At 37.7% G+C, this 22,322-nt stretch overlaps 1 protein-coding gene across 1 annotated transcript; it reads right to left on the reverse strand.

Annotated features, from left to right (window-relative positions):
* Positions 1-1,448: 1,448 nt before the first annotated feature.
* WARS1 (tryptophanyl-tRNA synthetase 1) lies at positions 1,449-22,312 on the reverse strand. Its single transcript, XM_057377638.1, has 12 exons — positions 22,249-22,312; positions 21,350-21,371; positions 18,603-18,817; positions 17,338-17,545; positions 12,538-12,646; positions 11,577-11,696; positions 10,806-10,988; positions 9,846-9,946; positions 8,555-8,667; positions 7,356-7,529; positions 3,971-4,111; positions 1,449-2,159 (listed from the first exon to the last, which is right to left on the reverse strand). Exons 3-12 carry the CDS (start codon positions 18,714-18,716, stop codon positions 2,001-2,003), a joined length of 1,422 nt encoding a protein of 473 aa, XP_057233621.1. The 5' UTR covers positions 18,717-18,817; positions 21,350-21,371; positions 22,249-22,312; the 3' UTR covers positions 1,449-2,000.
* Between the last annotated feature and the right edge of the window lie 10 nt (positions 22,313-22,322).

A 22,322-nucleotide genomic window follows, 5' to 3' on the forward strand; every position in this document is an offset into this window, starting at 1 on the left:
CTGGAAGGCGGTTCTAAGGCACCCTGTTTCAGCACTTCAAAACAAGGAGCAGCTACATCAGATGACAAATCAACACCTAAAAAGGTAGGAAGAGATATCAAAAAACAAAGTGTAAATTAAGGCTTTTAAAAATAATAATAAAAAAGTAAAACCAAGTAAGTTTGATACAGACTTTTATCTACATTTTTTATTACAGTGAGATGAACAAATAAGCAAATTGAGGAAAATGTAATGAACTTCRCCTGATAACATTTCAGTGTGCTTTTGGAAACTGCCTTGTCTTGACTTTTAAATATCTCTGGGACATGAATTGCAATTAACAACAGATTCAGGAAYTCACCAAGACTTCTCTGAGAAACTGTACCATTTCAGAAGCACTTTGGTACGAATTTATCAGAGGACTTGAAAACAGCAAACAAATACTAAATGGTTATGCTATCACTTTCCTTTCTAGAACTTTCAAAACATATTTCAATTGTTGTAAAATAATACATCTGCTTATCTAGAATAGTGGTACTGTTTCTCCTACAGCATATTTCCCTTTGCTGAATAACAAAATTAATTCTTAGCTAATGAAATAAATATAGCAGAACCTGCATACACTATTTTAAACAAGAAATTTGCATTGTAAGTATTTAACAGCACTTTTAAAGTCAATTTAAGGCTTATCTTTTATATATGGCTTAAAGATGATGAAGAGTAGACTGCAAAAACAGGAAGGCCATCATTAAAGTTTAAAGTAACTAAGATTTAGCCTATTTATTACTGGATTTACGAAGCTGCCTTTTTCCCTACAAAGTGCTCCACTACTTCTAGRAAAAAAAATCTTACTCATTGTTAAACGCTTTCTGGCACTGAGATGCTTTGCCTGTGGGTTATGGAGACAGTCTCTGGGAAACATTCTCATTAAAACACTGAAGTCAGTGGCATTAGATCAGTGATGCCAACTCACATAAACTGWAAAGAGAAAGACAAAAGCTAAGCCTTGCTATATTCAGCACAAGTTTGAAACTCATGYAATAGGAGTAGGTTTGCCTTGCACTTCTGTGCTCCCTGAACAAACATAACCAGGTTAACACACCTGTGTTATTTACACCAAATAAAAATACCTTTGCTAAGACTGTGTCTGGGCTAGCAACTTGCCATTCTATACAAGACAGATCTAACAGTTTGCACTCAGTGCTGTACATATCAAAACAAATAGCTAATAATTTGAATTTTTCTTCCATAAATCATAGCAAAGACATTTCCGATTAAAGGATATAATTAAATATTACATGGGGTATTTTAACAAAGTATATTTTCTCACTGGAATACATCCTAAAATAAGTATCAGTAGTTTAAACAACATGGCGCAGCCAAAGGGAACAGATAGTGTCCAGTGTGACTTCATTTTCACAGTATGATTTAATGCTTGTGATTTATAACTAAATTCACTGAAACTTGTCAAAGAGGAAGGTGATAGCAAGACAAGTCTGATATTCTTTTGCCAGTGTTTAGCTCACAGGTGTCCACTCTTTTTGTACTGATCCCACTTTGTAACATTCACAACCTTTTTGTGTGCAGCATGTTCTCAGTAGCCCAAGAGGACATASAGTCTAGTAAACTAAGGTACACAACAAAAAAGAAAATGGACCCACTATTTATTAGGTTGAGATATGACCTCTTACCAACATGTTTAAAACAATTTCCAAGTTAGCCTTTATCATCAAATGGAAATTTTATTTATATTTTCAACATGAAATACATTAAAATACAATGTTGGGCTGACAGACATGCTTTTCTGCAAGACTGATCAATTCTGTCTTGCATATTCTGATTTTAAATAGATACAAGTTCTATTTTCAACTTTTTCTGTACTCTGCTGTTCATGATAATTTACTAATTATTTATAAAGCACCGATTACAGGCTGTACATAACTAGGGAATGATGACATACAACAGAAGACAACAATTACTCRGTTGTGGATTATCAAGTGCTAAGTTACATACACATTTCTTCAAAATTCAAAAGCCAGCTTCCTTGGAGTCATGAATTGCTTCACGATTTCATCTGTGACCTGCTTCCTTCTTTCTTGATGAGCTGCTACCAGGGGCTGCATTGTTTCAATAAGCACCTTCTTCAGCTCCCCTGTGAGCAATTCCCCACTGGTRTAAGCCTGTCAAGAAAGTGTTGGTTGCTGAACATGGTGCCATTCACAAAAAGACTCAGTAACCAGTATTTCCATAAAAGACAGATCTGGATGTCTTAAAAATAAGCACAAGCCTTAGAAGATTATCTGGTATCACTCTAAAAATGCAACAAATGCAACTTGCAGAGTTTCTTGTTGTCTGTTAAAAGATTAAGGCAGCTGGGAAAGTTTGTATGTGACTAGTTATTATAAGGACTGAATAAACTACATTCACAAGTTTAACAAGGAAATCCTGTAATTACTTGCAGGAAACGGCATATTTTCCTCCCCAGAATCCCAGTTCAAATAAACAGGCACCCTAAGATGTTTTGTTTTTGTTTTGTTTTTTTTTTTTTGGAATGACAGGTACAAATTCTCATACTTTTCCCTTATTTGGGTAAGAGATTAGATGTGATTAAAATACCCTCTTTGTAGCAAAGGCACTCAGAATCTACACTGACACTGTAGTCATATTCACAGTTGGCAATCCATTCCAGTGCTCAAAACCRAAATGCTTAGAACCACAGGCTAACAGTTTATTGGTTCAGCCACAATTTCAAAACCACGTCTGGGGCAATTCAACTATATTTGAAATGACAATAAACATGATATTCTTAACTCCCCTTGTCACCAAGCCATTTAAAACACCTGTCCAAGGTCTAAATGCTGCTCATGTTCACTCAGCAAGAGTAAAATAMGTTAACAAGAATAAATGGAATTGCAATTCAGTGATGGCTTTTGGGATGTGTGTACTATTTTTTGCTTGTTAGTTTATTATAAAAACACCAACATTGCTTTCTCTGAAAGTGCCCTCTGGTGCTACACCTGAAACAGCTRCACTGATGCTGCTACAATGGGTGAGTTCATGTTTTCTACTCAGGTTCTGAGGCCTGAGGCAGCACTGCAGCAAGCTGCAAGCTGTAGGCCAGGCTTTTTGCTCTGCAGCAGTTAGGCTGACACTCTTGCAGTGGTTGGAAATTAATGAAAAAAATCTCGTTAAGTCAAATGAGTTCCAGGTTTCCATAAGGAATTTACAACAGTCTGGAGGGGAAGAAGTAGCTATCTAACCCTGCTCTTGTGTGGGAAGGAGTAGAGRGCTGGAGAAGAATCTGCAGCTCTTGACTTTCTGGCTGCTCCCMGCAGGAGAAAGCTGATAAACCAATGTGACACAGGTGTTATCTACTGAAGCTTCTGCCTTCCAGAGAACACACATCACCTAGCATTGGTGACGAATGGAAATGGCTGGATACCAGCCCTGGGGACAGAAGCCTGCCAGACAGGCTTAAGGAAAATGTAACTTACAGGAAGCAGTTTTTGCTTGGGATAAGTGAATCAATTCCTCAGAGCTATTAAATTTCTTGTGATGATAAGAAAAATCCCCAAACCAGCAAGTGAAAGCTTGACATGAGCTTTTGCAGCTTTACAATAGGTAAAGGTACTTTACAATAAGGAATAGGCAGAGTTTATTATACAACTAAAACCACGCTAAAGACAAGGTGGCCTCATTTGAAAGGTAGGGAAGATACTGTCCTACAGAATGTTGGGGATTCCTGTAAAAACACCAGGGATTGCTTTTTTTCAAAGAGAGAGATTTGCCTGTGAGAAAGGATGCGGCAAACAAAAAAAAACTGAGATACTAATATTGAACCTTGCAAGGGATGGTGAGCGTGAGAATGACACCAAAATTACCTTCCTGGAGAAGGCTCACAGGAGCACCGAGTTACAGCTCTGTTGAGGGCTGAGGTACAGCTTTGTCCTCAGAGCAGGGAATGCATAATGCCTTCAGCCTGSTTACTCACCTGCTTCAGCTGCTGCAGCCTGTCATCATCTTCCAGGAAGAAGGTCAGGTACATAATGGACACATCGACGTCACAGTTGCCTCCGTACTTCCTGTGCTCCTCGATGGTGTCCCTGCCTCCTGAGAAGGCATGCTTGTTAATCTGAAACAACACCATGAAGTYATGCTGTAATTCCCACTACAGTCAGGATTACCTTATTGCAAACAGAGATGTGTCATGATCCTCCAAATTCTTTATAAAGGGAGGATTAGCTGAAGAATGAGTGGGACAAGTTAATGCAGAGGCTCAGGACTGAAAAAAGGAGGTCATCAGAACCCAGCAGGGAAAAAATGGCTATACACATACTCCTCAGACTGCATAGCCAGAACAAAAATTAGTGAAAATTAAAAATAATCTACCCAAAACTCAGTCAGAAAAAAATTTAAGTCTGTTTTGCTGAAGCTGTTGGATAGAATTTGTGCTTACAGGAAAYGTACTTCATGTAGCAAAAAATAAGRTATTTACTGTATCAAGAAAWTRATTTTGAAAGAGATGGAAGAAGGCAAGGAAAATCCTGCAAAAATCTTATAAAGAACCTAATCTCCTCTTTTTGGGGAAAAGGAAAACATGAGAAAGTGAAGTTAAAGATTACATTAAAGATAAAGAAGTCTGTCTAGAATGCTTAAAATCAGACCARTGCCCAATTGTTCAGTCTAAAAATGGAGTATTTGCTGACATCCTCCCTTTTTTTAGCATAGTTTCCTATAGGCAGATGAACAGCACTACCAACTGATATAATTGCTATTCCCATTCTCAATAAATTCAGAAGCCACTGGCCTATTTTAAACATTTATACATATGTRGAACTCTCTGAGGATACTAATCTTCCTACAAATTTAAAGAAAATAAATTGCTAAGTGAAGGGAAAAAAATTTCTTAACCATATGCTGAGCTTTCATTTGGCTCTCATATCTTTTGAGATAACACAATCAACCTCCCAAGAGACACATTTGCATATGAAGTAAGGGGTTTTTTTTAGTTCTGGTATCTAGGAGCTGTTATATATTTACAACTGATGAACATTTCTACTATCTGTATAGACTGTCTAGTGCTTTTTTGAATCTCTCCAACCACCATGTTACAGATGAAGTCTTGTGGCAATGAGCTACAATCAGAAATGATGCACTGATKAATATTTTAAGAAAATGAACTGCCATCTGCCACATTACATCTATTCTTATATTGTAGGGGAGCCTGAATAGCTGTCTCAGCATCTGTGAAACTAAGTTTTTACATAGTGTTCTGCACTGACCTCTCTCCTTACTGGATTTTGTAAGCCTGYAAGAAATATTTTCAATGTCTTTTATCTCTACATTTTGAGTTCTTCCTAAACTGAGAGGGATTAAATACAGTACGTCAGGTGAAGGCATAATTTTGTTGAAACACAAAATGTTTCCTTTCTTAAATTAATTTTTAACATATTCTGTCACCTAGTAATTGAMTGAGAGTTCCAGTGACCTATCTATAGTGACGCACTGATTTATTCCCCCCTGAATTTCTGTGAATCCTTGAATATGTCTACCAACATAAAATTTAAGTAACACTTTTTAGGAAAACAAATAGGTAATTGAGCTGTATTTTGCTTATAGGTGAAATAAGGACAGTTTATTAAAATRCTGCCTCTCATCTCACTGGATTACYCAGAATCTTCTTAGCCTTTCCCCATACATAGTAATTTTTAATCTTCTATTACCTGTAAGTTTTGAACCTCATTAATTAACAAAATACCAAYAATCTGAAAAATGCTGTAAGCAGTATTTTTTTTTCCAGCATAGCATTCTCTTTTTAAACTTTATCCATGATCAAAAGCCACTTTCCCAATCAATTTTTAAATTTATTTGCTATTAAAATATTTGATCTTTCACTTAAGCTCTATTTCCATAAAGACTTGTTTCTGATGGGATTCAGAAGGTGAAATAATTCTCAGTTTGTCTTCCATTACTCAATACTTTACATGATGTTCAGGATTTTTCTTTACGCCTTTTATATTAATATTAGCTAGAATTATTATTTTTTTCSCAAGTAGTTTAAAGATAGTAGAATTAGGATTTATGAGTTTGGATCACTTTGCAGATTACAAGTTACTTGCCAGGAAAAAAGACATGGAAGACTGTTACCAGTATTACCATAAACCATGTATTCTCTAATCTGAAATCACATCTTTTTTTTTAAAAGCAACTATGTAACTGTGCTAATAAACTGGAATTATTATAATCCAAACACATGAAAAATCCAATTCTACAAAACAGTACTGTTTGATCAGTTTCTACAAACGAGAATGAAGTGTTATGAGGTGGCTGTAGAAGAGTCTGACTGTAAGAGAATTAAACCAAGCCCGCCCAACAGAAACAATATAAATATCTTCTTGTTTTGACAGTTATTTCATGTCTACAAATTCTTTCCCAAGAAAATGATTTTCATTTTCTTTAAATACCACAACACAGGCAAACTTTTGCCAAAGTAAATCATCTGACACCAGATAAGAGTGATCTTCCTTTGAACTTGGAACCAAACTAGGAATATGCTCACACAGAAGAAAATACCCCTTTTAAAACTGAGTTGAAATTCCACCTAATGTTTATTTGTGAGTTGGAGTGAGCAGATTTATTTGTGAATTGGCAGCAATAGATTCCCAAGCAGCAAAAAAGGTCTGACCTGTGTTGTAATCAACACCATGAAATGTTTGCTGCTCCTCACTAGGAGAGGCAGTCAAGAGAAAAAGCTGTTTATTAGGTTTACATCACGACCTGTCAGATTTCAAAACTATGGCAACACAATGTTTATTTTAAGAGCATGAGSTCTTAAATATTTATTTATTAAGCATAAGCCTCCACAGCTCTAATTCTTACACCACTGCTCTGCAGGTATCAGAAAACCCAACATGTTTTGTACATTATCCCAGCTAATATTTGTACTGTCCGACTAGCTGGTAAGGCATATTTGATAGTCTAGCTAAATTTGYCTAACTCAGTCAGTTCCTGAAGATGCTTTGCCATGAAAAATATGGAAAAAAAGGATTCATATATGTTCAAGGAAAACACTAAAAATTGTCATTGTATCCAGGAGAATCACTGAAGGCAGACAACTGGAAGGGGTATCAAGTAGGAGCTGTGGGCCAACCTCTGCAGCACTTTCTGATGAAGCTGGAGATGTTTATATTTTTATGGTACCTACAGACACGGTTTACTGGTGGATTTGGCAGTAACAGGTTAATGGTTGAACTCTTGGCAGTGACAGGTTAATGGTTGAACTTTATGATCTTAAGGGTCTTTCCTGACCTAAGTGACTCTATGATTTTATCATAGAATTAAAAAGCTTTGTGCTATCAGGATTTGCAATTCCTTACCTTTGTCTTGATTTGTTTGGGTGTATCAGTGAGGAAGATGGAGGAATTTGGGTCACTAGCACTCATTTTGGTCTGTGCTCCTTGTAGGGCTGGGAAGAAGACTGAGTGGAGTAAGGCTGGTTTAGGCTGTCCAATCCTTGGTGCTACATCGCGGGTCATTCTAAAATAAGGATCCTAAAACAATAAAAGCACAGAATAAAGTTGAAAAATGTGATTTAAAAGCTAACTGATGCTGACTCATTCATGCCTTAAGAAGTGCTGTGAAAAAACCAAACTGAAAAAAAACCAAACCATGAAATGTTCCAGAACCTATTTCCAATCCAGTTCATTCAGAGAAGCAACAAACAAAATCTCCTTTTTCCTTTTCCACAGTGCTGTAGACTCTGATTCCCTTAATAGGCATACTAACAGAATTTTACATTAATTCAAGCTTAATATGTSTGGAGATGGATACAGCCTAAGATGAAAGTGTTCTCCCAAAGCATTCTATCAACCAGCAGAGAATCTGAACTAAATCAGTGATCAAGGTGGCACTGCTGTGATGATGACATGACTTAAATCAAAGTGCAATAATGTTACTTTATAATATTGCAGATGAATATGATTACAACATTTTTCAGTGCCTGTCCCTGTGACTAAAACAGCTAAAGATTCAGACAGTGCAGGATGTGATTCCTAGAAACACTACTTATTTAAAGACCCTATTACTCTCATTCGTATCTGATGTTCTTCTAGCTCTTTCTATAATTCTGGATTGTTAAGGTTCTGCAGCCTTTCTGGCAAACTATTTCAATGCTTCTKTATTCTTACTGAGAAAAGGTTTTTCCCCATGGTTCAAGAGAAATCTCTTGTGTTGCAAGTTGAGCTCATTCCATCTTGTCCAAGTTACCATGGAGATGGCCAAAAGTTTCTTCCTACCCCATGTCAGCGTGCCTTTGCATAGATGTTACCTTCTTTGCTTTCCTAGATGTCAGCTCAATGTGAACTGAGTTGAGGTCAAGAGAGATCCAAGCCTGAATGAATACATGACTGTTGGCTTAAGCCTTCATCTTTTCATCTTTTATGTCTTTCAATTTCTACMCCTGAAAGGTGCTTGCAGGAATGTTTTACAGATGCTTCGAGAMACCACCACAAAGCTAGAATGGTTCAATACAAAACCTAATCCATGAAAACAAAATTAAGCAATTTGATTTTCTTACCTGATCAATAGCACATGGGATAAGACATTGAATATTTTCCTTGCCATTGAAAATCTGTGGAAATGATGAACTGAAGGATGGAGCAGCTTGGATAGCAGGAAAGCTGATCTTACCTAAAAAASATGTTTGGAAAAGCTAAGCAATCAACAGAAGCAGTGAAAAATAGAGAGAWTTTTTTGCAATATGTATAATGCACAAGTGAATCATCCAGATATTTAGTTGAAGACCAAGCTCTATCTTTATCAAGCATTGTTGCCTTATCTGAAGAAACATTTTCATCTTTACCTTCTGTAACGTCAACTTCAATTGACATAGAAACTAAAGACAAAAGGCAAGCTGTGACCACAATGACTTCAGAAAAAGTTCATCACTGCATACTCTCTTGATCAGTGAACTATCTACCCTTGCWGAAATACAATTGACTAAATCATTACTTGTAGATTCTCCTTTTTTTTCTTTGTGGGAGAACAGCTACAGTCATCACATAAGCTTCCCTCTAAATCTTAGAATCAYTGCTATTTGCATGTTGTACTCATGAAGCACCTCAGATGTATCCAGCTTTCTTTTTTTTTTTCTTTTTAATCACAGCATYGCCAACCTGCTTCCCTGATCAAAATCCTATCAGAAGAGAGAGCAAGTAGCAGACTTTTACAAACGTGTGATGAAGTCATTATCACAATACCATCTTTCATTAGAGCTGAAACAAAGGGAAATCTGATCCCTGGTTACAGTGAAGGCTAAAAAGCTGTCACTGACCCAATTAATGGATGAAGAATGATGACAATACTCAGAAATATCCAGGATTTAATACCATCTTTACACAGAATATTTTTTAGCCATGTGACAGAARTCTGCAACTGCAGTGAAGTAAATGGGAGAGTGAGTTACCCAGCACTTTGATAATTAGGCTATTCACCAGTCAATCTTTCTCATATATGTAAATGCATGTGTATTAATGAAACCTTTTCTGACAAGTTTCTTAACAAATCTGACATAGAAATTTCTAGAAGGTAAAACTGACTATAGCTCCAATCACTGCAACAAAAGAATAAAAAAYAGTACATGTTTTGTACTTTGCTCTTACTAAGGCCAAAAAGGCTGATGTCATGCTAGAAATTTCACTGCAAAATGTTTTCAATTCTGAAAGAACCACAAAAACAGAAATACGATCTTTCTGCCTTTTCTTCTGTTTCATGAGTGGTAAACACTAATCTCTTTRGATTATTACTTAAAATAGCTCCACTGAAAGTGAAAGCAAGCACTGTTTCTTGTAACTCATATGACTTCCTACCAATGCAATCACTGTCTGTAAAGCCAAAGATTCCTTTCACTTGGTTAAATGTGACATGCTTCTGAACTTTGACAATGTTTTTGTAGAATCCGGCACTTGTCCTGCGAGAAAAAAAAAAAAGTGGAAAAATAAAATGAGAAGAGGAGGAGAGTGTGTGCACAAACTTTCACTGCAACAGCTGAGAACAACAAAAAACCTGCAGGATTAAATCTCACAATTTCAGACTTTCTGTGGCCCATTGAGATGATAATTAAAGAATTATTTACGAACAGGAAATTTATGCCTTGAAAATTAATTTATTCTTCCCTTCCCCCAACAATTACTACAAACCTTTTTTTTTCTGCAAGTAACGGTCTAAGCCCAGAAATACTATGATTTGGAAATGGTGCCAGAATGCCTGAAGTTTACTTTCCTTATGCTTCTCTGTGAACTCTGACTTCTTAAATAGATCATGTCTTCTGTTTTGTTTGGTATCCCCAGTATGTATCCCATACAGGACACTGCTGTTTTCTGAATGAACAGTAGCTTACATCTTACGGAGCCTAATTTTATATGGGGATAAGTTCCCTGGCTGGATTTTCTCTGTCACTAAACAACAGCAGCATTTCAAACCAGAAGTAGCTCAGTAATGCCCTCCTTTTTTACTTCTGCTGAGGAGGTAAAGCAATGGAAACAGCAGTGTCTTGGTGGTTTTAGGTACTTTTACACTTAAGCTGGTTTAACATATTTTTTATAATTTACACATTGGACACACAAGTATATATTCATATGTTATACAGGAGAATGACAATAGTATATACAAAATGTTAGAAAGCAGAAAAAAAAAGTTTCTATTTCAAGTGTTACAAAACCTGTCCTGAAGATTTCAAATTTAGAKACAATTAAAACATTGCTGGCTCTCAAAGTTGGAGAGAAAACACATCTTTTCCCTTACAATGCTCCAAAGAAATTTATACTTACCCTAAATAGTCTAGATCTGAAAATATAAAGGTTTTATTGACATCAAAACCACATGCAATGATGTCTTTKGCATTTTCTCTAGCATATTCATATGCCTTCTCAACTGTCATGTCCTTCCAAAGATATTTCTCATCATCAGTTAACTGTATTACCAAGGGAACATCAAAAACTTCTTGCAGCCACCTAATAGGAAGAGATAAATTTTATCCCAAAGTAAATGAAAATGAAGTTGTAAGTCATGCAGCTAATATTTTTATATATTTAAACAAAAGTATATGAAGAGGCCCGTTCTTTTCTTTGTATGCATATCCAGTTGTATTTATGTGAACAGATAAAATTTTTATGCAGCTTACAATGACAGTTTACCTGGAAAAAAGACTGTTTCCTGTACCCATGACAATGGTCACCAATTGCARAGGAACCAGAATTCAAAGAGGTTTTAGCTTTCTGAGCCCAATGTCTCTGTGTCCTGCTGCTGCAGGCACCGCTTTACAGAGTAATGCTACTGAGTCTTGTAATGAACTGGTTTTGGGGAACAACAAAAATTCTAAGGAGTGCCACTTGGCTAAGGGAATAAAGAAGAGAGCTTTATGGTGATGGAGGGATTGTGATCATTTGAGTGAAAAGGTAAGACTGAATTAAGTTCATTAATATTCACTTCACATAATCAGAACTTCTTGCAATGCATCATTCTGGCAGTTTCACAAGCCATGTTCAGTATTTCCTTTGGAAAAAATGCTTTGATTAACACAAATGGTAGAAATAGCTTACTTTGTGAACATAAATGGGATAAGATGACCAACGTGCATTGCCTGAGAGGATGGCCCTCTGCCTGTATAAAGGTAAAACGGCTTCTTATTTTCATAAGCATCGAGTACTTGATCCATATCTCTAGAGAAAGAAGAGAAAACATGATACAATTCTTTAGTAAGAAATATTCACAGCAAAAAGCCTCTATTCAAAATCTGAGTGCTTTTAAAGCCAAATGTATTTATGAATAAATTTTAGTATGTTAAATGCCCTAGAAACAAAAAAAGTTATTGTTTACTCATTTCTTAATTTAAGAAAAGCATCCTTCATTCTCCACAGGGAAAAATCCCTCAAAGAAAAATGAAATAAAAACTAAAAATGTAATGTTGAAATTGTGCAACTTTCAAAGTTACTTCAACGGATAAYAATCTCTAGGGCCTAGTAAAACAGCCAGGGATCATTTCTCAAACTCAACCAACCAGCACAGCTGACCTCTGGTGGAGGTTATGCCTCAGCCATGCTCAGGCCCTTCTGTGAAACCTGCTGGTGCCACAGCCCCAAAGCTCCCATGTGCTAACAATTAAACAGAGAAGGTCACTGCCAGGATTATGCTTGAGATTGTTCCCTGAGCCTTTCCATGCCACAAACATGCAGAGGCCATGGGAGCCCTGCTGAAATCACCAGCAGCACCTGGAGTTCCCTGCCAGGCTACTGCCTCTGGCTGCTGACGCAGAGCCAGAATGAACCTACACTCTGTGCACTTTTCTTTAGTTTGGGATTACTGAGGACGTATCAGAAAAACCCACACAATGTTTAAATGTTGCCAGGGGAAATCTGCAGTAGTTGCTAATTTCAAATGGCACAGCTCRTTTGCCTTGGTATAAAAGCACATGGTTTTTGTTAGTTACAGGCTTCTCTCAATAATTCTCACAGGAAGTCTACCCAAAAGCATCTTTTGAATTTTAATAAAAGAAAAACYCACCTGTGGGAAAAAAAGATTCCTCTACGTAGAAAGTGGTGAGGTTTTTGCCCAGTTGCTCTTTCTATTCGATTGATCAGATCTGTGTCAATTTTACTGCTGCCAAACCGAACTATAATCATAAAATGTTAAAAAAAGAATTAAAATAAGCACAGCATAGCTRCAACCAGATCTTGGAATACCAAGAACATACCAATGCAGGCAAGATTAAGAAAGACATCTTCAAGTCAAAGTAGCTAGATTTTCCTAATTCTTGCCTGAAGTCCCAGCAGTCACCTCCAGYATTAACTCTATGCTAGGAAGCTCAGCTCATTCCCAAATGCAATATTTCTCTATCCATGAATTACTATAATTGCAGACTCCTTACAGCAGAAGCATTGATATTCCAAGCAAAAACACATGCTAAAGAAACACCTTCATATCGACAACTTGGCCTCTCTAAGCCATAAGATAAAAACGATTATAAGGCTCTGAAGGTTTCTCTCTCGATGTCTAAATTTTCTACTGTCAGACAACATTGTCTGTCACTTTCACTCAGACATCACCAATCCCAAATACTCTTTTGAAAATGTAATTCTTCTTTAATATGCATATGATTACAGACACTGCTCCCCTCAAGAGGCTTGAAAAGGAAATGCATAATGCTCTTCRTGGCAATCAGTAAGATGTACAACTTGGTGATTTAGGAAGGATTGTGATAGAGTAAAATGGCAGTATTTTTCCTATTCCAAATACATCATGGATCCTAATMATCAGGCCAATGTTCTATGATTTGGACTCATTAAAAAAATCTATACAAGAGTCTGCTGTTTGCTTCTATTCTGCTCTATTCAACATCAGAACTATTCAACACTGCACTAATAAAATGCAAAATGCATTACAAAATGACGAATTGTAATCTGGATGAATGCTAAAAAGAGACTAAATGAGCATGAAAATGATTCAGCACATCTATAGCAACTGGTAAGAGGCTATCTGACAGAAACAGAAAACATGAAAGTGCCCCAGATTAACTGGGACTAGCTACCCTARAAATAGTAATGTACTGTCAGAGAAAGTGACTAAAAAAGCCCTCTGATGTATAGAACACGTCACTGGAAATGCCTAAATATTGTTATTAAACATTCAGACTATACAGCTGCCTTTTTTCTGCCCGTCTTTACCTTTTCTATTAGCAAAATGGGTAACTTTCCCCTACCTATTTCTTCCTATTTGAATGCTCAAAACATTTTAGGCTCTCTACTCACAAAGAATCTGCCTCTCTAAACAACTTCTGACAAAGACACAGTCTCCACTCCTAAACAAGCTTTAAAGAAACTCSTAGTGTGCTTTTCATCTCTGCTGTTCTGGCTTTTACCAAGACAGCTTTCAACTCACTGTGCATAAGAAGTCCTGAGAACTGCCATTTTCAAAAGCATATTTGAATTTCCTGAAAATTCATTGTGCACTTTTCCTCTTTGCCATTGCCCTGTTATATCTGCACGGAGAAAAGAATACCCTAATATTTGTTATACAGTAACTTTAGTGATCAGGTATGTCTTGATGATCTCTGAACAGTCATGACAACCCAGAGAGGTTCTTGGAGGCTGCAAGAAAACAAATACCAATCCTACATTAAAGAAGGGCTAGTAGAAGAAGGAATTGTGAAACTACAGGCCAGTCAGCCTCACCTCAATCTGTGGGCATATGCTCAAGCAAATAATCCCGGAAACCATCCCCAAATATTAAAGACATGAAGGTGACYGGTAATAGTCAGCAAGAATTTATGACTGGAAAATCATGTCAGACCAATTTAATAGTCCTTCTATGATGCCATGATTATAGCTGAGGTGGGAACAGTGAATGCTGTTTACCACAGCTTTACTAAAGCTTTTGACACTGCCTTCCATCTCATTCTCATAGATAATTGATGAAGTCTGGAATARGTAAGTGGACAGCAAGGTGAACTGAAAACTGGCTGAACTGCCAAGCTAAAAATGTCGTGAGCAGCAGCAGAGAGTCCAGCTGGAGCCCAGAGTCCAGGCTCAGCAAGTGTGCAGGTAGRATGATCCTGGGAGGGGTGACTGATACAACAGATGGCTGTGGTGCTATTGAGAGGGACCTCAGCAGGYTGGASAAATGGGCRGATGAGAATCCCATGAAGTTCAACAAAAGGGAATGAAAAATCCTAAATTTGGGGAGGAATAACTCTACACTGGCACAGCCAGTAAGATATGGGGAGGAATAACTCTACACTGGCACAGCCAGTAAGATTTGGGGAGAAATAACTCTACACTGGCACAGCCAGGGGGCCAACTGGCTGGAAAGCAGAAGGACCTCGGGGTCCCAAGGTCCTGACAGGCAAGGAATTGAATATAGCCTTCGATGCACTTTTGTGGATTGGATGACCAAAGGYCTTATGGGCTGTATCAGGAACAGTGCTGCCAGAATGCCAAGGGAGGTGATCCTTTCCCYGTGTTAAGCACTGAGGATACATCTGGAGCACTGTTATGAATTCTTATGTTGATTCTGGACTCCAGCATAAGGACATGGACCGATAAAGTGAATCCACAAAAAAAGACACAAAGATGAAGAACTTAGAGCACTTGTCATAGGAGGAGAGTTTGAGAGAGCTGGAATTGCTGAGCTTGGGGAGCAGAAGGCTCAGGAGGAATCTTATCAATGTGTATAAATATGCGRTTAGGAGAAGTGGGGAGGAAATAAAAAAGACAGCACCGGACTTTTCTCAGTGATGCCCAGTGAAAGGACAAGAAGTAAAGGGCACAACTTAGAAGAGGAAATTCCATTTAAATATACAAAACCTCTTCACACTGTGCACATGGTCAAATAAATGTGTTGCCCAGCAAGGTCATGAATCTCCATCCTTGGAGATTAAAAATTCCTACCGGACAACATCCTGAGTAACCTGCTCTAGCTGACTCTGCTTTGGGGAGAACGGCTGACTACATGATTTGTAAAAATGCCCACCAACTTCAATCATTTGGTATCACTTGCAATATTCAGCTTACTAGATTATCAGCATGGTTAGCATACCAAGCTCTCTCTCAGGCTCTCCTCTGCCCTTTGCTCATGCTCAAAAAAACCAAACAAATTTCTAGGGATGTTCATGTCTAGTACTTAGCTAACAGACCCCTTCTTCACAGAGTATCTTCAGGCTGCTACCATACACTTAAACAYACATCTAGGACAATCATGTTCTTTTAATTAAAACAGTGATTTCATTTCTTCTCTTTGATTAAAGACAAGCACATTGGAAACTTTCTCTGGTACCACTAGTAAATAAACAGATTATAGGCGGCACAAAAATTTCCCTTAAGATAGGAGCTATCAGAAGTTCTTGGACAAAACCTTTTATTGTTTTTTTTAAAAAGGGGAGGAAAAGAAGCAAGCTTATCAATAACAACCGGCAACTGCTTCACATCCTGAAGTGGCTAGGCTAGCATTCTTTGAAAAAATTCCAACAAAGAACTTAGAACAAGCTAAGTGACTCATCCATCAAATTCACCTATCTGAGAGTTGTGTAAAGAAGTACAAACCCTTTAGGCTAACGCACCACTCTAAGTAATATCAAAGGTCATACATACAGTTACTGAAAAAAAGGGCAAGAACTAATTTATAGTAAGTTGTTTTTAGGAATCTAAAAACCGGATCCTGAGATTTTGCCYACACAACTGTGCGGTTCTTCCTTTTCTAAAAAGGAGGAACCTCTCCCCGCAAGATAAAAAACCCAAATCACTTCTCTGTAACTCGTATGCAAATAACAAGACGATGAGAGATCTTGTCCRCTTTCAGATTCTAATAAATACACTTTTCCCTTCTCTCACCTATATTTTTCTTGGCACACTTCTCCCTTTCCAACATTTTCTTTCTCCTGTAAGTTCCTGCAGACTAAGCCAATGCATGCATACATTTGATAAGATCTCACAATAACATCACAAAGAGTTAAAATAATGCTGACATAAGCAACTGTCCTGAAAGCAAATATCCGATTACTGACATAAAAGGATGTATGCTCTATTGTAAGAAAAAACTWCTAAGCAGATCTCAGCAATGTACAAATGACCTCAACTAAACATGAATTGAAGATTGACAATAATGAAAAAAAGGGAAAAATAAAGAAAGTAATGAATAGCTCTCTCATTTGTTTCTATGCCAGATACAAACAAATTATTAAAACAGTGAACTGCAAAACCAATAAGGAAATTACCTAGACCTCTGTTTCTTAAATTACAAAACTTTGCAAGTTTTGTAACAACCCTGTCTAAAACATCTTCTGTTACACTGCATATTTTTGAATAAGCTGCAAATCCTTCATCCCAGCCAGCACTTGACTGTCTGATAGTGTCTTCTGAAGAAGTTATTACACTTAATAGATTTATGCATTAGTTTTGCATCATTCCTGCCCTYTCTAATTCATAAGGGATGTGAGAACAGGATAGGAAAAATCCTCCAGCCTGTCTTCTGCACTCCAGCCACTGAAGATRCAGATACTCAGTCACAGCGTCTTCGTCAGCATAACTTCTAATAACGGTCCTTTTATCAAAAATCAAACTGGAAGTAAAACTTGGATTTTGAATTTAAAACTTCTTTGCAAAGTATTTAAATCTTTCATAGGAAATCCCCACCTGGGACATTTTCATCTCTTACAGTAAATTCTTCAAACATGGAAATGCTAAGATTAGACATAAATCAAATGTTACCTATGATGTTTTGATCTGGATTTGTTATGATGCCTTGCTGTTTCTGTGGTCATTAGGATCACTTTACATAAATTCCTTAGTAGCAGTGAAGGAAGAGTTATACCTATGAGCTTGTCATAATCCACGCCTTTAGCATTTGATGTCTGCACATTCCAGGGATCAACTAAATCCTCATCCTCTTCTTTAGTTGTGCCATTGTTTATTAATACAAGGTCTTTTGGAGGCAAGCCTGCCTGATAATCTTGTCCTGTTGCTGTTTTATATGACAGTTTTAATGATAAAAGCATCCTCACTGCTGCATCGATTTCATCCTGAATGAAGGAAAAAGCACAAACTGTTTCACTTAACATACTTAAAATAGACAATTACATTAATGTCCTAAAATCCCACATCCATGCTTTGACCTGAATTGCATTATTCATAATCTCTAAACTCCATTTTATTTAAATGTTTTCAGCATTAATGTCAAATGTTAAAGTAAAGCAAATACTTAACCATTAGAATATAAATCATCCTCATTGCCAAGATATTTAAAGCACCTCTGYCTGTCTTGCTTTTAAATTTCTGCATAGGAAAAAAACGCTTGCTTGCTTTTCAGAGGTATAACAAGCTTAGCACTTTTACCATAAATTCCTAAGGTATATAAATAAAACATAAATCAGTAYCTAATTTACTTTACAATGCTTTTAGTGGCTCACCTTAAAATAATTTATTCATTACAATTCATTGACAGACTTGAAGGCAAACCAGAACACAAAGTTACGGTTATGACCTCTCYAATATAAAGCTATTGTAAAATCTCATGCAAGCAATAAATAGAACAACACTTTATTCAATTCCCCATTTTCAAGGCTTACTCCCACAGGCAATACATTAAGGGAGCCCATATTAAAACAGCTCTCCTTGCCAACATAGTGATGACAGAAAAGGGAACCTGAAATAAATGGAAATTACTAAATTATTTAAGGGAGATTAAGCCGAGATTGTCAGTACAGTTACAGGAAGACACATTTGCTAATGTCTACCATAATATCCAGAGAAAAAGGTTTTCATGGGCCATCTAAAAGGAGAGAAGAATGCAAGTGACATAAATTTACTTGGGAAACAAATACATTGGATCTTGTCACATAGCATAGCAACTGGATGATGCAGACTTCTAAGCCTATGACTCTGTTCTTATCTCAAGAGTAAAAACTTCCATCTTGTTAGTGACTACCTTGCTCCAGGTATGCCACCATTCACAAAATGCACATAAATAGTTTTTAACAAGAGTTTTTCTCATCATAATGCAACACAGATCTTAAAACAATAAAATTCTTYAGCACCTAAATTGAAAAATTATGTGCTCAAAACATGACATGCAAATACCTTTGGTGCTTTTCCTGCTTTCAGTGCTCTGACTTTCTCCCCCTGTTCRGTTACTCTTTCAAAAAGCTGAAGAGGACTCAGAGACTTCAAATCACAGTTTGGGCTGTCAGCCATTTTGCCAGACTGCACAAAGATCTGTTTATGTACTACTCAACTGAATTTATCCTTTTCCAACTCTTTGGCTTGGAGATTCAAAACAGCAGCAACGAAGAGAACTGTAGAACAAAAAGTAGTATGTTGTAATCTTTCATTTAAGTCTTCAAGATTAGGTGAACAGAATAAGAAAACAAAAACTRTACTGACCCCTACCACATTCTCTTCATTTCAGACTAATGTATGTGGAGACATTACAGAGTGAGCTTGTTTCACACAGAAATGGACAGACTGACAACAGTACCAAGTAAATTTAGATATCACTGTTCATGTTGTCTAATGTATTTAACACTAGAAYACCTTTCCAAAGTCAAATTCTTGGCAAAAGTCATTAAACGTATGATTCAGAGCATCTCAGAACAACTGGTAGAGGCTACCCAATTCCTGATTAGTTCATGTTCTTACACTGATATATCCTGTCAAATTCTGGATAATGTGACTTCTAACTATGATACAGAATTTTGTCTTACTATATGTACTAAAGCACTTTGCCCAAAAGAAAGATACACAAGAGCACAGCTTAGTCATCTTCTTTATGGCTTTCCTCCAGAGGTTATGAAACTGACAATTAGTGAGAAATGCTGCTTTCTAAAGAACCTTTGGGTCAGCAATAGGCTGTAAACTTGCCTGCACTTCTCAGAACTATGCAGGAAAAAGAACAGGASATGGCTTAAGAGGAGGAGATGGCTGAGACTAATAACACAGCAGTCTTCCTAAGCACTCTCTGTCATGCCATGCCCATGTCCACCAGGTGGGAARCTCTGTGCCCATGTAAAGAACTACTGACTTGCAAAAGATTGTATCTCTTTGGAGCGACTCCTGAGCAAATTACTGATCCACTGCTGTGCAAGGAGCATAACAGATTAAGCATTAGTGAAAGTACACGGTTCACTTGAATCCCTTTTCCCAGAATTAAAACAAAGAAACAGTCAAAAGACCCAAAAAATCAAAAACCCGGGAAGCATATAATAGCTTTAGCTGCACAGAGTAYTTCAAAGCCTTCCTTCTACAAAACAATCAGCCTAATCATAACCTTGGTTATGTTTATATAGTATTTGTTTAAACTGCCACTGTAAAAAGCTTTCACCCATCTAAYAAACTTTGAAGGTCAATTTGGTAAGTTGGTGGTTACCAAAACACACCTATCATTAAGGCTTTGTTTGTCAGTCAGCTGCAATATTCCCATATTACCCAGAGAAAACTGAGAAGTTTATACATCCACCTGCTAATGCAATTTATTTACTCGATTAACTCTGATACCATATTTAGATTACATATTAATAATTAAGTTTTAAACTAATTTTGATCCCTTTAAATTTGACTTTTTGCAGTTTGACAGTGTGATTAAGAAAAAAGTAATTTGAAGCAGATTAAACAATTCTTTGATGCATTCCTACAATTTAATTATATTTTTATTTGGATATTAGTGTTTTCCTCCATTTTCATGGGCTCAAGATATTTAAGTGGAAAAGAAAGCATCGAATAAATGCATATTGGAAAACGTTTATGAATTTTCTGTAAGAAAAATTACACACCCTTTCTGTAAGAACATGACATTTATATGGCTTCAAGTCTTACAAAATAGAAAAGACATAAACAGAAATTTTCTTTGGTGTAGATCCAAATATGACAGTGACTTGGTGTTTTAATTTAATTCCTGMAAGTACATTCTTACTGATAGATTACTTCCATTCAGAAAGGCTGAAATGACAGCTGACACTGGGCACATATACTGGACAGCAGTAAATCAGACAGACTCTGCAAAATGCTTGGGATAGTAYGGATTTAAGCTGAAAAAAGAATGTCAAATGAAGGTGCATTTTCATTAAGAAGCAGCAAAAGCAATCTAGGTGGTGTGACAAGACATGAGGATATTATGACTATAAAAAGCAAAACATACTGGTTGCTACCTAAAGTTTCTCTCTATTTACCTCAGTACTGCCCCTATTTGCTAGTGGAATTCAAGCCAGGAATTCAGTAATGTGGAACACAGGTATTTACCTTTTGAAAWTCATTAGTGTCATTGTGAACCATTTAAAGGAAATGTCTGGATATTCTGCTATTTATCAGGATTTTTTTTTTCTTGCTTTCTTAATGATATTATAAAAACAAACAGTCCCAGACAGATTACATACCACAGGAAAACAGATCTGAAGGAAAAAAAAAATGATGAATGGGAATGGAGAATGAACTATTAGGATATTTAGGACCAGYGTGAACTTGAAAGCCAAGATGTGTGTGCTTTCTCTACCTATGAAATGCAGGTAACGTGTAATGGGTACTGCTCCTGGGTCCATTTCAAAATATTAAATTGCTATGAGACAAAGCTCAAAAATAATTTTTGGCAAAGGTATCAGAAAACTACTGCATCTTCCTCYCTTTCCAACAGGGTGATCACACAGACTTATGATCATTTTCACTGTCTGCAGTCTGACTTGATAAGTTAGAGAATTAAAACACAGGGTTTCACTTTAAGTTAAGAAGACAAACATTGAATGAAAGTACATTACGATTTCCAGAGACAACAGTAATACAACAGTCACAGCTTTCATGAATAAATGAAAGAATGTGAGACTAAGTCTAACAGCACTTACATTCCYGAAAACGGTTTTCCTCCTGTAAACAAAACAAAACAAAAAAGAAAAGTGAAATTAAAGTGGGGAGCATCCACACTGATGTCATGTGAAACAGGCCTTGAGAGACAGTCCAACACAAGKCTGCACTTCATAGTAGACCTACCTTCTCAGTGATGGCAAACATCAATTTATGCACAAAATTACAATAAAAGTGTGCAAGACGATTCTCCAAGATGACAGATAACGTGACCTTTCACAGMCTGAGGTGTTACCAGAAGAAAGATCACTATGAATCTTTACTGTACTGCAGCTTCATAAGAGCAAAGCTCCTCTAGAGGAACGCCTGTGCACAAAATTACTCGACGCCAATGTCCCCTAATCCTGGCGTCCTGCGGCATTCCCAGCCACACCCTGYCCGGGCACAGCAAAGCCACTCGCCAGCTCTGCCCTTTCTGCGATGGGATGCATTTTGCAGTGACCTGGACACCCAGCCCTGCCCTTCCCAGAAAAAGGGCATTTTCACCTGACTCTGTGGCGAGGTAGCCCAGCAGGGAATAGAGGAAAAGCCCTCAAGTGCATCGACGCATCTCAAGGGGAAGGAGAAAACGTGCCCAGCAGAGACCCCACAGCCAGCGCCTCGCACCGCTCAGAGGCGGCAGAGAGCGCTCATCCAGCCCCTCTCCCGCCCCTCGGGGTTTCTCTCCGAGGGCCCGTCCCGTCCCCATTGCCGTCCCCGTCCCCGTTCCCGTCCCCATTGCCGTCCCCATTGCCGTCCCCGTTCCCGTCCCCGTTCCCGTTCCCGTCCCCGTCCCCCGTCCCCGTCCCCGTCCCCGTTCCCGTTCCCGTTCCCGTCCCGTCCCCGTTCCCGTCCCCGTTTTCGTCCCCGTCCCCGTCCCGCCGCTCCTCACCCACCGCACCTCTGTCACCACCATTGCATCACCCCCAGCGGCACGGCCGGCGCGGCTCCCGGCTGGGAAACACAAAGCCCCGG

This window comes from Malurus melanocephalus, unplaced genomic scaffold (genome assembly GCF_030028575.1).
Source record: "Malurus melanocephalus ecotype Western Australia unplaced genomic scaffold, MMel_1.1 scaffold_320, whole genome shotgun sequence".
NCBI classification, from domain to species: Eukaryota; Metazoa; Chordata; class Aves; order Passeriformes; family Maluridae; genus Malurus; species Malurus melanocephalus.